The following is a 13,334-nucleotide window of genomic DNA, read 5'->3' on the forward strand; positions in this document are numbered from 1 at the left end:
ACACGCAGACAAACTGGCAGACAAGATCAGGTAGATGTCAGTCCACCTTAAAACCCAGTTATGCCAGACAGACGCTCCTAGTGGTTCACTAGCTTCTGAATCTTTTAAGGTGGTTCCATTGAGATGCACTGAATATTTGGGTGGTGCTCAAGAAGCTCTGGGCAACTAGGGGTTAATTCCCACGCACTACACCTCAGCATGGTCTGCATCTACCACACTGGTTTGTGTTATGGGCCAAATAGCATCAGTATTATCTTAAACCTATTATTGCTTATCATGGAAAAGTAGAAGAGATGTTATATGTCTTTTCATGGCTGGATTTACCTCCTCAGGATCCCCTGTGGACCCTTCTTAATAGGCCTCCATTTATTGACCCACCTTATAAATTGTTTCCCCACATATGTGTGTATGTAAATATATATATATATATATATATATGAAATCAACACTATCAATCAACATTACCAATGGTCATCATATAGATAAAAAATATATTAATTATGTTAAACATATTAAGGTAGGAAAATATAATATTGGCTTCAACAAACATAACAGTGTATCTTACTTCAGACAACAGAAACATTGAAGTTTGAAGTATTATTTATTATTGTCCCATGTCAAAAAGGACACATGTGCACCCATCTGAGTCTTAAAAAAAAACACACGGTGGTTTGGCACTGACTCACCAACTTTGTATGAAAGCCATGGCATTTGAAAGCATCCCCTCTGTGTAACATCAGCTTAGAGCCTATATGAAATGTACATACATGAGGTCCTTGTTGAACAATAATCAAAGTTGCATACATTCAACAAAGAAGAGGAAACACTGTAAGTGAATATTATTGCAGCTGATATAGAAAAAAAAATGCAGAAGAGTCTGACACTGACTGGCGAATCCTGAGATTGATCAAAGTGTTACCATGATAATTTTGATGAAGAAATCACAACTGACAATCAAGAAATAGAAATATATTTTCCAGTTTCAATGGGATCGATCCACACATGAGAACTGCAGATCAGCAGATGAACATGTAATGATTAGAATATCTGACTTGACGCAATCTCAGCCTAATCAGCCTGTGCCCTTGCTGATATTACACATTAAGTGATGCAAACAATTTGGGCATGTATCTATGGGCTCATGGGAAGTACGATGTGCAGCTTGCTCACAGTCAATCAAATCTTTCCAGGGTCTTCTTTGAGGGTGACTGTTCTGTTGAAGACGAGCTGTGGCGAAAGAAAGATTATATTTACAGTCCATGCTCAGATTAAGTAGGTGTTGAGTAAATTGCCAAATAATTTCCCAACTGAATAAAAAAACAGAATCTTTCATCAATGTGTATTTGTAATGTAAGACATGACTGTTTACTGTACCTTGTCTGCGGTGCTGTCAGGGTCCAGGGAGAAGTAACCAACTCTCTCAAATTGGAATTTGTCAAAAACCTTTGCTCCCTTGACTGAGGTATCCACTAAGGCACTGCTGATCACCTGCAGGGAATGCTAAATCACAAAAAGAATACATATATTAAAACAAACTGTCACTTCATCCACTGATCTCAATTAATCCAAAAACACCCTCTGTCACAGGAGAGCAGATTTACTCACAGGGTTGATGTCACTCAGGAAGCCTTTGGGCACTTCAGATGGATCCTCTGGATGTTTGTGCAGGAATCTAAAAAGACAGTGACAACTTTTGGTTAAGTGAGTTTTCTACATGAAGTAATGGTTGTGAGTGACAGTGGTTGGACTTGTGACTTACAGTTTCTCATAGAGACGCACTTCACACACAAGCGGCTGGCCGACCCAGTGGATGAAGGCCTTCGGTTTCTCTGCAGTCTCCGAGCTGCAGCAGTTCACCTCCAGTTCCACCACTTTACCCTGAGCGTCCTGAGAAACAGTGGAAGAGAGACCATGACGCGTTGTGAGGACACGGAGGATCCATGGAATCAATTCATCACTAAACTTGACCTCGACCTGGATAAGCAGCTGAAATATCCAATTAATCTAAGGTCCAAATATGAATTTTACATAACATCAGAGATCTGGAGCAGTAGAACTGGGGATTTTACAGCCAGTTTTTCCTAAAATCTCATAAAAAACATTTTAACAACTAACATTATTGCTAGTGGCAGGCTAGAAAATGTATTTTAGACCTTTCAATGACAGGTAAGACTTTTTTAATATGCCCTAGGGCCTTTTTTGAGGAAACTGAAATCAATGCTTTTTATGGCTTTTCAAGACCTGCAGAGACCCTTAGAAAACAGAATCACACACACTGTTAACATTTAACTGGAATAAGATCTGTGGAAAGCTATTATGTATTAAATGATTTCACAGCAGTTAGAGCATCTTTCTCTTCAATAATGGGAGGTATTTTTTTAAGTGAAACAGAATATGTAAGCAGGGTATAGTTATGAAAGGGATTTAGGTCATATCCTTCAAATTTGGTTGGATCGCTTAAATATGGGCAACAAATAACAAGGGGGCAGAGGATTCTGTGTCTTTTCAAGCTACTGAGTGAAACGACTTCGAGTCTTACCTTAATGACCTTCTGCACAGAGATGACATACCCAGCATGCCTCAGTCCTACAGGCTGTTCTGGGGTCAGCCGTTTGTAACCCTTCTCCATCACCTGCAAACAAAGAGGAGTCCATCATCATGTATACGATCAAAAACATTTCAAAAAGAAAGTCTGCTTCTTATACTGTGAGGGTTTTTATTTTTCCCCCCCTGACCTCTCTGAAGTCGCTCTGTTCTATGAAGATCGTGCGAGTAAATGGAACTGTGTGGCTGCCCTTGGCCTCGTTGGCAGGGAAGTCTGGTACTCGTACATCTGACTGGGAAACAAGAGGACAACCGCAGGAACAGTCAGCACATATGATGCTTAATACTATGTAAAAGACAGGGTATATACAGGGTATAACAAGTCTCAGGAGGCAGTTTGATGTATAATGTCTGTGCATTTGTAAAAAAAAAAAAAAAAAAATGTTCAAACCTGTGAGTTCTCAGGAAGGTTCGTTATGGTGACTTTGAGTGGTTCCAGCACTGCCATGGCTCTGGGTGCTGTGTCATTAAGCACCTCCCTCACACACGACTCCAGTAGGTGGGGCTCTGTTGTTGTCTGGGAAACTGTGACTCCAACCTGCCAAGAGATGCAGCGTATTATTATACAACAGGACTGTCCTCTTACATGCAATTACTAGTTCCTCCATCCACCTATTCTACATACCCGTGCACAGAAGTTGTTAACTGCCTCTGATGGGAAACCTCTTCTTCTCAGTGCAGTCAAAGTGAAGAGACGGGGATCGTCCCAGTCCCTGTAATAAGAAAAGATATCTTCTACTGTTATCCAACAGATTCAATGAAGTATGAGGAGAGCACATGAAAACTCGCTGCACACTACAGCTGAATGATATGAAAGAGAAAAAAAAAAATCATACTGAGATTATTTTGGAAGATATTGCAATATGAGTCATGGTTTCAATTTGAATTGGCAGTTTTGCATATAATTTTCACTTTTTTGTTTTGGGTCTTGTACCATACAAGGTTGTTCCTTCACTGGATTCTCTGGAGAATATGATTTGTAGGCTGGGGCATCTCTTTAACACAATGGTATGTTGTGACACATTTTACCTTTATCAAAAAAATGTAGCTCTTGAAATTTGGATATTGCACTTGGCCATATTGCAATTTCAATAATATTTTGATTAATCGTTCAACCCTACTGCACTACAAATCACAGTTGGGAGTACACAATCCAGCCCGTAAGTATTTGGACAGTTGCACACTTTTTTGTTCTTCAGTCTCTGAGCTTCAGCACATTCAATTTGAAATGAATTAATGGATACTACATTAACGTGCCAAGTCTCAGCTTTAATCTGAGTATGTTTACACCAATAAAGAAAGAACAGTGTAGAGATGTAGCCGTTTAAACACATAGTGCCCAAAGTCTAGAGGTTTAAAAGTAATTGGACAGGTGAACATCAAACTAAATTATCATATTTCATATTTTGTGGAAAATCCTTAGCATTCAATGACCAAATACTTACAGTCTGTAATAATCTTTATATAGGGAAACTTCAGACGAGCGATTTATGTGGCACTAAAAGTACTGGTGCACACATGCTTTCCATCCATTTAGTATTTTTATACCCCATTATTTAAATTCATTACAGGACAGACTGTTTGTAATAATAATAATGTAATAAAAATAGTTGAAAAATTGATAACCAATAATGGAATAGCAAATATAAATCCTATTTCACCTGACAACGCCAGTCTCTACCAGTCTGATGATTTTCCTCTTGGACACAACAGTGTAGGTGAGGTTCAAGCGGCCATATTCCCACTGAACAGGGCAGTACACATCCAGAGCGTTACACAGCCAGTAATATGATGAACGCCTGTCACAGAAATAAAAGAAAGGAAGGTCAACATTGACAATTCATGTGTATGCCTCCAAGACAGATTCTCATGTTGAGATGTGACAGAATTCATGTATACCTGGCCTGAAACTCTTTGGTACACAGTGAGTGTGTGATGTTTTCAATAGAGTCACACAGGCAGTGGGTGTAGTCATAAGTGGGGTAGATGCACCTGCATAGAAAGATTTGAGTAAGAAGAATAATATTATATTTGATTGAAACTATCTGGGTGGAAAAAGTACAAGAGTTCAGATTTCATACCATTCATCTCCTGTTCGATGATGTGCTGTGTATTTGATTCTGTAGGCCACAGGGTCCATCTTCCCATCCTCCATGACCATCTTCATCCTGAGTGTGGCCTCTCCCTCTGCAAACAGGCCCTTCTTCATCCTCTCAAACAACACCAGAGACTCTTCAATGGGACGGTCCCTCCATGGTGATGGAGGAACGTTATGGCCCTTTAGTTCCTCCCCCCTCTGGTGGCACACATACGCGTGACCCCTGGAGGATGGCAAAGAGAGGAATGAAACATCTTCTAATGGCTTGTACACATTTACTAACAGGGATACAAAGTTCCTACACTCACCTACGAATAAGGTCCACAGCAAGGTCGTAGAGTTGCTGAAAGTTGTCTGATGCGTGCGTGACATCATAAGGTTTGTAGCCTGTGGAATACACTTATACTGGTAAAAAAAAACTCTCTTCATAAATGTAGAGTGTAATTGACAAAGCTTTAATCAGACCAAAATAAAGTGTAAATCAAACTCACCAAGCCACTCCACCATGTCCCTGATGGCAGTGAAGTACTTTTCCTCCTCCTTCTCGGGATTTGTGTCATCATACCTCAGGAAACAAATTCCATTGTTTGCCTATGGAAGAGGCAAGGTTTAAAGAAAACACCTGCACTGGAGAAGATTAAACAGCTTATGTGGTGGTGAAAGATGAGAAAAAGACTTTTACCTTTGCATAACCAAAGTTGAAGTTAATAGCTTTGGCATGGCCGATGTGAAGGATACCATTGGGCTCGGGAGGAAATCGGGTACGTATCTAAAAGGATTCAGACACAGCAGGGAGAAAAATCAACCACACACATGATCATTTTCAACAATGAAAAATGCCTGTTACATTGTCACTGACTCCCAGTTGATGTCCACAAATAGCTTGTTCTATCCAAAACCCCGAGCTAATAATTTAGTATTACATAAGACAAAGAAAACAGCAAATCATCACAACTGAGAAGCTGGACCGAGTGAAATGTTCATGATTTTTGTTTGAAAAATGACTGAAACAATAAATAGATTATTATTAGCTGCTGGTTATTTTTATGTTGACTGACTATTCATTGAAATGACTAACCATTTCAGCTCTAGTAAGACATATAAAGTTTGTACCTGTCCACCAGTGATCTCCAGGTGCTTTTTAATCAAAGACATAGTTTTCGGTGTGACCACATAGCCCTCAGTTTTAAAGTTCTCTCCTGTATGACGAAACGTAAGGATGAAAGATCGACATCTTCAGTGAGTAAACTCGTTAAAAGATTCAACGACAGCGGCACAACTGCATCTCACTGTTCAGGTGGCTCCTCCTCACCTGGTTTATGGAACTTGAGTGCCTCTCCTCTGAGCTGTTCCATGAGCGACTTGCCCTCCCCAGTGGTCACTTCACCTAAACAACCAACACACACAGTTAAAAACAAACCACCAACACACACAGTTCACTTCACTCCCGTGTGCCACCCATTTTGCCTGCTGCTTACCATTCACTGCCAGCTCCTCTTTCTTCAACTTCACCTCATTCTCTGCGACTTTTGCTTTCTGGGGCTGCAAGATAATTAGATATTAACTACAGATGCAATCAAATACTTCAAAGTGCAGTGATTAAAAGAAATTGTTTGACATCATGGAAAATAAACTTATTCGTTTTATTGTTAAATGAGAAGATTAACACAACTCTCGCACCTTAAGCTACAGCTAGCAGCCGGTTAGCCAGAAATAGGAGGAAACAGCTAGTGTGTTTCAAAGGTAACAAAATCCAGCTACCAGCACCTCTGGAGCTCAGTAATGAATTTACTATATCTTGTTTGTTTAGTCTTAAGAACCACAAGTTGTGCCTTTACAGGGGGTTATATCCCAAACTACTTCTTGGCCAGGCTCAGGAAGAAAGCAAATAACCGTATTTCCCAAAAAGCTGTTGAAGCATTACCTTAGGCTTCTTCTCCAGGTCAGCCTCTGTCTTGGGTCCTAACAGGTGAAGGACCTTTAAGACCAAAGCCAGAGTCAGTTAGGTGAGAGCAATTGGAGAAACAGTGGGAAATGAATCACAATCTCACATCAAAAAATTCAAACACAATGACGGATATATTACTACTGATAATATTCTCTTTTTCCAACACACCTGCATGTCCACCTCATTTTTGATGACCTTCCCATCAGCCCATTTTAGGGCAGCGCGTGCCTCTCCTGCAACAGACACAAAAGCCCAGTGAGACTTTCTGTCCATCTGTGAGGTTGTAAGGATGTCAATTCAGTGTGACTACATACCCATTAGTAGTCCCATGTTGAAGTGGTACCGCTCCTTTACCAGCTGCTCCTTGTGCTTCTTGATCACAGACTCCACCTGCACAACATACCACTGTCGCTGAACATACCACGCCCCGAAAAGCTCGTAAAAGGACGAACTTCTGATCAGTGTAAACTCGTGCACTTACTGCGTCTTCAATCTGCTCCGGTGTTATGACCACGCCCACTCCACATGCTTCTTCAAACTCCTTCTGGTTGATGGGGTCCTGAGGATGACCTTTCACAAAGTCCAGTGCAGCTGCAAAAAAAAAGTTGGATACAAATTCATAGAGCAGGCTGGTACACATTTCTATGCACAACCTATGTCACTCACCCAGGCAGTCCATATATCAGGGCTGGGCACACATTCTGCTTCCTCCAATGCCCTCAATGTTTCTAAACTTGACCACAACCTACGTCCTCAGCCTCCTTTACAATTTGCATTAGGTGTGTTGTCAGGACATTTTTTCACTGTGTATGTGGTTATATCCATCAAATGTTTTGTATTTCAGGCTTTGTCTGAGGTTTTTGAGTTATAGGAAAATTTGTGTCAAGCTTACCCAGATTTGTTTCAGAGTGCCACAATTCAATCCAATTCAAATGCATATCATGTTGAAATAAATGATTCAAAACTTGTGTCCTGGCTCAATTTGGTTATGCAAGGCAATATATTTTGTGTGTGTGTCATATTGTCAGATATCCTTGCATCTTGTTCATGTTCACACAGTTGTGGTACCTCTTCAGGCAGAACTTACCTGCCAGCTGTAGCTCCGTGCAGATTTTGCGCTGAGCTATACTGTCTGAAAGGAATGCCAGACGTTTTAGGTCTTTAAGGCGGGATACCATACTGTACAGCAGTGTACCCATGGCTTTGTCCACTCCTGATGGCCCATGGACACGTTGGGCCTATTAAAACAATGAGAAAATAATTGAATTTGTTGCTTCATTAAAAATGTGAGAGTGTCAAGAGCAATACTAGACAGTCAGGGAACACCAGCGTCACTATTTTTCCTCATCTTGCCCCTGGAGCGATGGTTTGCAAACCCTGGCTAGACTGGGTTCCTGGGGCACATTAAACCCCACTGTACATAACTGATGAATCATTTCAAGTCAGTTTTTAAGCAAAGATGCCAAAAATTCACTGAAACCAGCTTCTCTGATGTAAATATTTGCTAGTTTCACAGTTTTCTATGATACTTAAGTCAATATCTTCTTTCTGACTGTTGGTTAGTCATTTGGATCATTGATCTTCTGGGAATAATGATGGTTAAAATAATGATGCATTTTCTCTTCTTACATTTACTCTTTTATACACCAAACAATCACTCAGTTAATCAAAGAAAACAACTGTCTAATATATTGTTGATGAAAATAATTGTTGTTGCTGTTCTGTGTGTTGATTACTTGACAGGCAGAAAGACACCAAAGCAATATGATAAAATACAACCTAACAACAAGCATAATGTACACTAAAACAATTGCAGTTGTTGACACAAGACCAGGCCATAATATGGAGGTGCAAATTTCTAAAAAACCTGAGATGATTTAGATTATGTATCTAGGGTAAACATGGGGCTTTTGGGGACCCAGTGTAGTTATCTGCTTTTTGACAGATTGTTGTAAACAGCGGAAGGAATGTGAAAGTGAAAGCATAGCGACCTTATACCTACCCAAAGTCAAGAGAAACTTCATTAATAAAAGACAGACATAAATGATATCTAAACCCATTAACACAGAACCTTAAAAAAACTAAGAACAGGGGGTGGAGACAACAAGTGAGCTGAAGAAGTGAATGTCACAGCTGCTGTCCCTACAGGCATCTCAGTTTCCTCCAACACACTGGCTCGTACCTGAGTAATTGCGTCCTTCAGGGCAGAACTCAGCGCTTCATTCTTCAGCGTTTCTTTTGCTTTCTGCTCACTGAGTCCTATCGAAGTGAAAAGTGTCATCGTATCCGCCATTTTTCCACCGTAATCACCGGCTAGACTGGAGCCACACAGACACGCCACCACCGTGCACGAGTTTCCTTCTGGGAGAGGGAGTTAAGGGCGACTTCCTGTACACCTCAAAGAAAAGAAAAAAAGAAAAGATATATAAAAATATTAACCAATAAGACACCGCAGGCACGGATGTATTAACCAATCGTAAATGAGCTTGATTTAAAGTTACTACCTACTACAAGCAAGAGAGCCAATCAGCGGCTGTGTTGACATCTGTGAGGGTGGTGCTACCGGAATCGGTGTAATGTTGCATCAGATTGACATTCAGTCATTTTCGACAATTATTAACATTGATTAAGTTTCATAATGACATCTTATTCACATTAGATTACGTTTTAATTTAATTTACAAATGCCAAAACATTTCGAAACTTTTCTCCTCAAATATATACGTCTTTCAAACGCAGTGTAAGGTCTTTGTTGACCATCATAAACAACTCCGCGAAAGTGGCTTAGATTGGCTACGGCAACTGTATAGTGTACAGTTAAGTTGTATTTCCTTGTAAAATTACTTTACATGGATGGGTAGGATTTATTTTAGGCTGCTTTATTGAATCACACCATGATACGTTTATAATGCCAGGACACTGTGATAGGTCAGTTTACGCTCGTTCTAGTCTTTAACTTTCCAACAGGGTACCTGTTAGCGTCAATACAGTTATGGCCAAACATGCGATGCTGTCATCGGGGGCAAAAATATGGAGATCTCTGGCCTGCACAAAGTCAGAGCTGCGGCTGGATCTCACCCTCGCCTGTGGACAATCTTTCCGGTAGGTTTAGCAGACTCAGAAACATAATATGCAACAAGAGAGCTGCACAGCGGAGTTTAGATCATCCCTGTGTATTTGCATGAACATATATCTCAACCTACAGCTGGAGAGAAACCGCAGAGGGCCATTGGACCGGAGTGATGGGAGGACGAGTGTGGACTCTGACCCAGACAGAAGACACCCTGTGGTACCACGTTTATAAAAACCAAGAAGGGCAGAAATGGGGAAGCGACAGGAAGAGGAGAGCTGGTATTTCTCTCCAGGAGGAAAACAAGTCAGAGAAGAGATTCAAAGGGGCTTTGAAGATAGAAGAGGATGAGATAGTGGCTGAGACTTCAGTGCAGGACACTGATGAGGAAAAAGAGATGCTGAGAGATTACTTCCAGCTGAATGTGGAGTTGGGAGAGCTGTACAGAGAATGGAGAGCAGCAGATCCCCACTTCAAGAAAATTGCAGATATCTTCACAGGTCAGTTTGTGTTTGTGCATTCATCATATCACTTATTATAACACAGTTAGCAATGACTAAGTCAATATTTGTTTTATGAAATGTGACTGAAATATTATCGTAATATTATCGTATTATCGTGGTATTTCTCAGGTGTGCGAATGCTGCGCCAGGACCCCACTGAATGCTTGTTTTCCTTCATTTGCACCTCCAACAACCACATCTCTCGTATCCAGGGCATGGTGGAGAGACTGTGTCAGGCTCTGGGTGCCCCACTGTGCCAGCTGGATCAAACCTCTTACTATGACTTTCCTTCCCTAACTGCACTTGCAGGTGCTCCATTCATTCCCCACACTACCTTTTTATAATCTTGTCAAGAAAACGTATACATGTGATGCAGTTTTTACAACTGTTTTAGGGCCGTGGGTCCATTGAGTCCCAGGTGATATAACTCGTACCATCACTCTTGCTATAGTGTTAGTGGTTTAGTGGCAGTCCCTCCAGTAGGCCTTGACTTGTTTCCAAACTGAATTATCTCGAGTAACTATGAGGAGCTAGTCTTTGACATGTTCTTATCCAATGACAAAAGTGCCTATGTAGAAGTAACACTTTAAAGCAGAAAAGGCTCACATATTGTTATCATCGTTGCATGTTTTTCGCATGGTAATCGGCAGACAGCAGCGTAGAGGCATGTCTCAGGGATCGCGGTTTTGGATACAGGGCTCGGTTCCTGCAGCAAAGTGCGAAGCAGATTCTTGACAGCCATGGGCTCCAGTGGCTTGACGGTCTGCGCAGTGTCCCATATCTGCAGGCCCGTGATGCTCTGCGCACCCTCCCTGGTGTGGGCACCAAGGTACAGTGGCCCTTAATGTTTTTCTAAAATTAATTGAACTTGGAGTAAGATGTAATAATGGCTTTGTGTCATCCTGTAGGTGGCAGACTGTGCCTGTCTGATGTCCCTGGATAAGGCAGAGGCCGTGCCCGTTGACACACATGTGTGGCAGATTGCTAAGCGTGACTACAAATATGCTGCTGGCAACGGACAGAAGAGCATCACAGATAAACTTCACAGAGATATTGGTTCGTATTCATGCATCTCAGTAGTTCCAAGTGGCTCCAAACATTGAACAGATGTTCTCAATTCTCACAATGCGTAATGTTCTATTTCTACACAGGTGATTTTTTCAGAAAGCTGTGGGGTCCTTATGCTGGTTGGGCACAGTCGGTCAGTGTTATTTTAGCATTCAGTAACTGCCGGTCAGTCTCTGCCATGTCTAATTATACTCTGCTATAATCACAGTGTCTCTCTCTGTTTTAGGTGTTGTTCTGTGCTGACCTCAAGAAATTCCAAAAGCTAAAAGAAATACCACTGATGCAGCCAAAGAAAGAGGAAGAAGACAGAGATGAAGAAGAAACAAGGATAGCATGCAAGAAAACTAAAATGAAGGTGGAAGAAAATCAAGCTGTGAAGCACATGAAAACTAAGTCGGCATGCCACAAGAAAGCAAAGATGACTGTCAAGAAAGAGAAGGTGGTATGAGGTAAACAAGCTTCTCACATCAGGATTCAGACCAGGTTACAATAACAGACTTCTTTTTAATTCAGCTTCATTTGAAAACCCACTGAAATGAAAAATATAGTAGATTTATTTGTGAGATAAAACTGATTACTGTAAAAACAATTCTCAGGTGTTTTGTTTACATGTATTTTTACATTGTACTGTAACGTCTCCTTCTGTAATGTCTACTTCCACATGAGTTCGCTATTACACACTGTTGTTTTTTACAATAAAAACAATAGTCTTTCGCTTTTTATAGTTTATGTATTTTGAGAGAAAAAGTCCATATTAGCACAATCATCAACACAGAGGTGCCCTCAAGCCCAGTAAAACCAGCAGTCTCATTTCTGCTAAATGTTGCTGGAAGTGGCCCCTAGGAGGCAGTATGCACTGGAAGATATTGCTCTGCTAGATAATAGCACACAGATGACCATTTGCTTTAGCATTTTTTTTTTAATTTTGAGAAGAAATTGCACTGTTTCCTTGTGTGGATTTTCTTGTTTGTTTAGCCCCCGGGTTCCTGTTACACCATGTACCCACACACCATGGCATTTGTGTGCATGTCTGAAAAGGTCATAAGACACCAAAATGGTGTTTCTTCTGTGGCTTCGCTGCATTAAAATAGTTTGCCTGTCCGTTGGATCATAAAATTCTGGGTGGCTGTGAAGTGCCATGGTGTCCGTATGTTTATCTATAGGCATTAGTTGACTGTGTCAGCTGGTCTTTTTATAGCTTGGATTGCAGTTATCTGCTGTCCCTGCTTGGGGCTAGTGTGACTGTCTCTGGTGACAACATGGACATGTCTTTTGGAGTGTTTGACCCGTTAATGTCTCTTTATAATGAGCAAGCAATATTTTAGATTGTTTAAAATATATGGGAAAAAAATCATTCTGAAACGTGGCAACAGCATACATGACAATCAAGTCTCGTTCTTGCCCTGACATGTCAGCTTAAGGGAGCAGGTGCATTATGCATTTAGTTGTTGCATCTATGTGTCTGTATGTGCATGCCTTATACCCATACAAGTGTTATTATTTGTGGAAGGGTGTGCAGCCATGTGAGCTAATGAGTATGTGAGTCAGCTTTCATCTCCACTCTGGTTGAGCCGGACAGAATCTGGGGCCCAGCTTTAAGGCAGAGTCGCACAGTCACACTGAAAAGAAAAAAATAGAAAGTAAACATAGTAAAAAAAAAAAAAAAAAAAAAGAGTTAAAAGGACACAACTGTTTTTTTTAAAAAAGGAGAGTGGGATAGGTGAAAGTGTGCTTGAGGTAGGGACTTGATTTTAATGGAAAAAAACACGAGTGCACGCCTGTTGACACACAAAGACTAAAACAACACACCAGTGGCCTGTGCCTTATGTAAGAGGTGGGTCACAGCTTGTGTTATGCCCTCAGCAATTGTTCAGTTCAGAGGACATCGTCTACGCACCTTCTCTCTCTTGAAGAGGCTCTCCTACAGGCACCAGGGGGCGCCACCTTTGGAGTTCCAGCAAAAGGGAAAGGCCTCTGTCTATTTCCAGATGTGCAGCAGGGAGATTGTATTTGTTTGTCTTTGGGTGACAACATGTGAGAGGTG

General features: G+C 41.0%; 2 protein-coding genes across 2 annotated transcripts; one reads left to right on the top strand and one right to left on the bottom strand.

Moving 5' to 3' along the window:
* Positions 1 to 582: 582 nt before the first annotated feature.
* qars1 (glutaminyl-tRNA synthetase 1) lies at positions 583 to 9,024 on the bottom strand. The gene is made up of 23 exons (XM_056385894.1): positions 8,833 to 9,024; positions 7,738 to 7,888; positions 7,132 to 7,241; positions 6,965 to 7,040; positions 6,819 to 6,883; positions 6,627 to 6,680; positions 6,181 to 6,244; positions 6,015 to 6,089; positions 5,816 to 5,901; positions 5,385 to 5,471; positions 5,194 to 5,293; positions 5,011 to 5,089; positions 4,686 to 4,925; positions 4,504 to 4,596; positions 4,266 to 4,403; positions 3,230 to 3,317; positions 2,996 to 3,142; positions 2,736 to 2,837; positions 2,540 to 2,632; positions 1,760 to 1,887; positions 1,606 to 1,672; positions 1,375 to 1,500; positions 583 to 1,227 (listed from the first exon to the last, which is right to left on the bottom strand). Exons 1-23 carry the CDS (start codon positions 8,941 to 8,943, stop codon positions 1,177 to 1,179), a joined length of 2,331 nt encoding a protein of 776 aa, XP_056241869.1. The 5' UTR covers positions 8,944 to 9,024; the 3' UTR covers positions 583 to 1,176.
* A 379-nt stretch (positions 9,025 to 9,403) lies between these two features.
* Positions 9,404 to 12,003, top strand: ogg1 (8-oxoguanine DNA glycosylase). Its single transcript, XM_056383924.1, has 7 exons — positions 9,404 to 9,751; positions 9,855 to 10,219; positions 10,352 to 10,531; positions 10,873 to 11,051; positions 11,131 to 11,278; positions 11,374 to 11,423; positions 11,517 to 12,003. The coding sequence occupies exons 1-7, from the start codon at positions 9,642 to 9,644 to the stop codon at positions 11,736 to 11,738; spliced, it is 1,254 nt and encodes a 417-aa protein (XP_056239899.1). The 5' UTR covers positions 9,404 to 9,641; the 3' UTR covers positions 11,739 to 12,003.
* Positions 12,004 to 13,334: the final 1,331 nt, after the last annotated feature.

Source organism: Seriola aureovittata, chromosome 9, assembly GCF_021018895.1.
Source record: "Seriola aureovittata isolate HTS-2021-v1 ecotype China chromosome 9, ASM2101889v1, whole genome shotgun sequence".
In the NCBI taxonomy this organism is placed as follows: domain Eukaryota; kingdom Metazoa; phylum Chordata; class Actinopteri; order Carangiformes; family Carangidae; genus Seriola; species Seriola aureovittata.

Excerpts from the sequence above, each read along its gene's own strand:
- qars1 (XM_056385894.1), bottom strand. The coding sequence starts at position 8,943 with ATGGCGGATACGATGACACTTTTCACTTCGATAGGACTCAGTGAGCAG. Across the intron at positions 3,318-4,265 it reads GTAGAGACTGGCGTTGTCAG|GGACTGGGACGATCCCCGTC; the intron begins GTGAAATAGGAT and ends TTCTTATTACAG. Across the intron at positions 1,888-2,539 it reads CTGTGCAGAAGGTCATTAAG|GACGCTCAGGGTAAAGTGGT; the intron begins GTAAGACTCGAA and ends ACTGTTTCTCAG.
- ogg1 (XM_056383924.1), top strand. The coding sequence starts at position 9,642 with ATGGCCAAACATGCGATGCTGTCATCGGGGGCAAAAATATGGAGATCT. Across the intron at positions 9,752-9,854 it reads GCCTGTGGACAATCTTTCCG|CTGGAGAGAAACCGCAGAGG; the intron begins GTAGGTTTAGCA and ends CTCAACCTACAG. Across the intron at positions 11,052-11,130 it reads TCCCTGGTGTGGGCACCAAG|GTGGCAGACTGTGCCTGTCT; the intron begins GTACAGTGGCCC and ends GTCATCCTGTAG.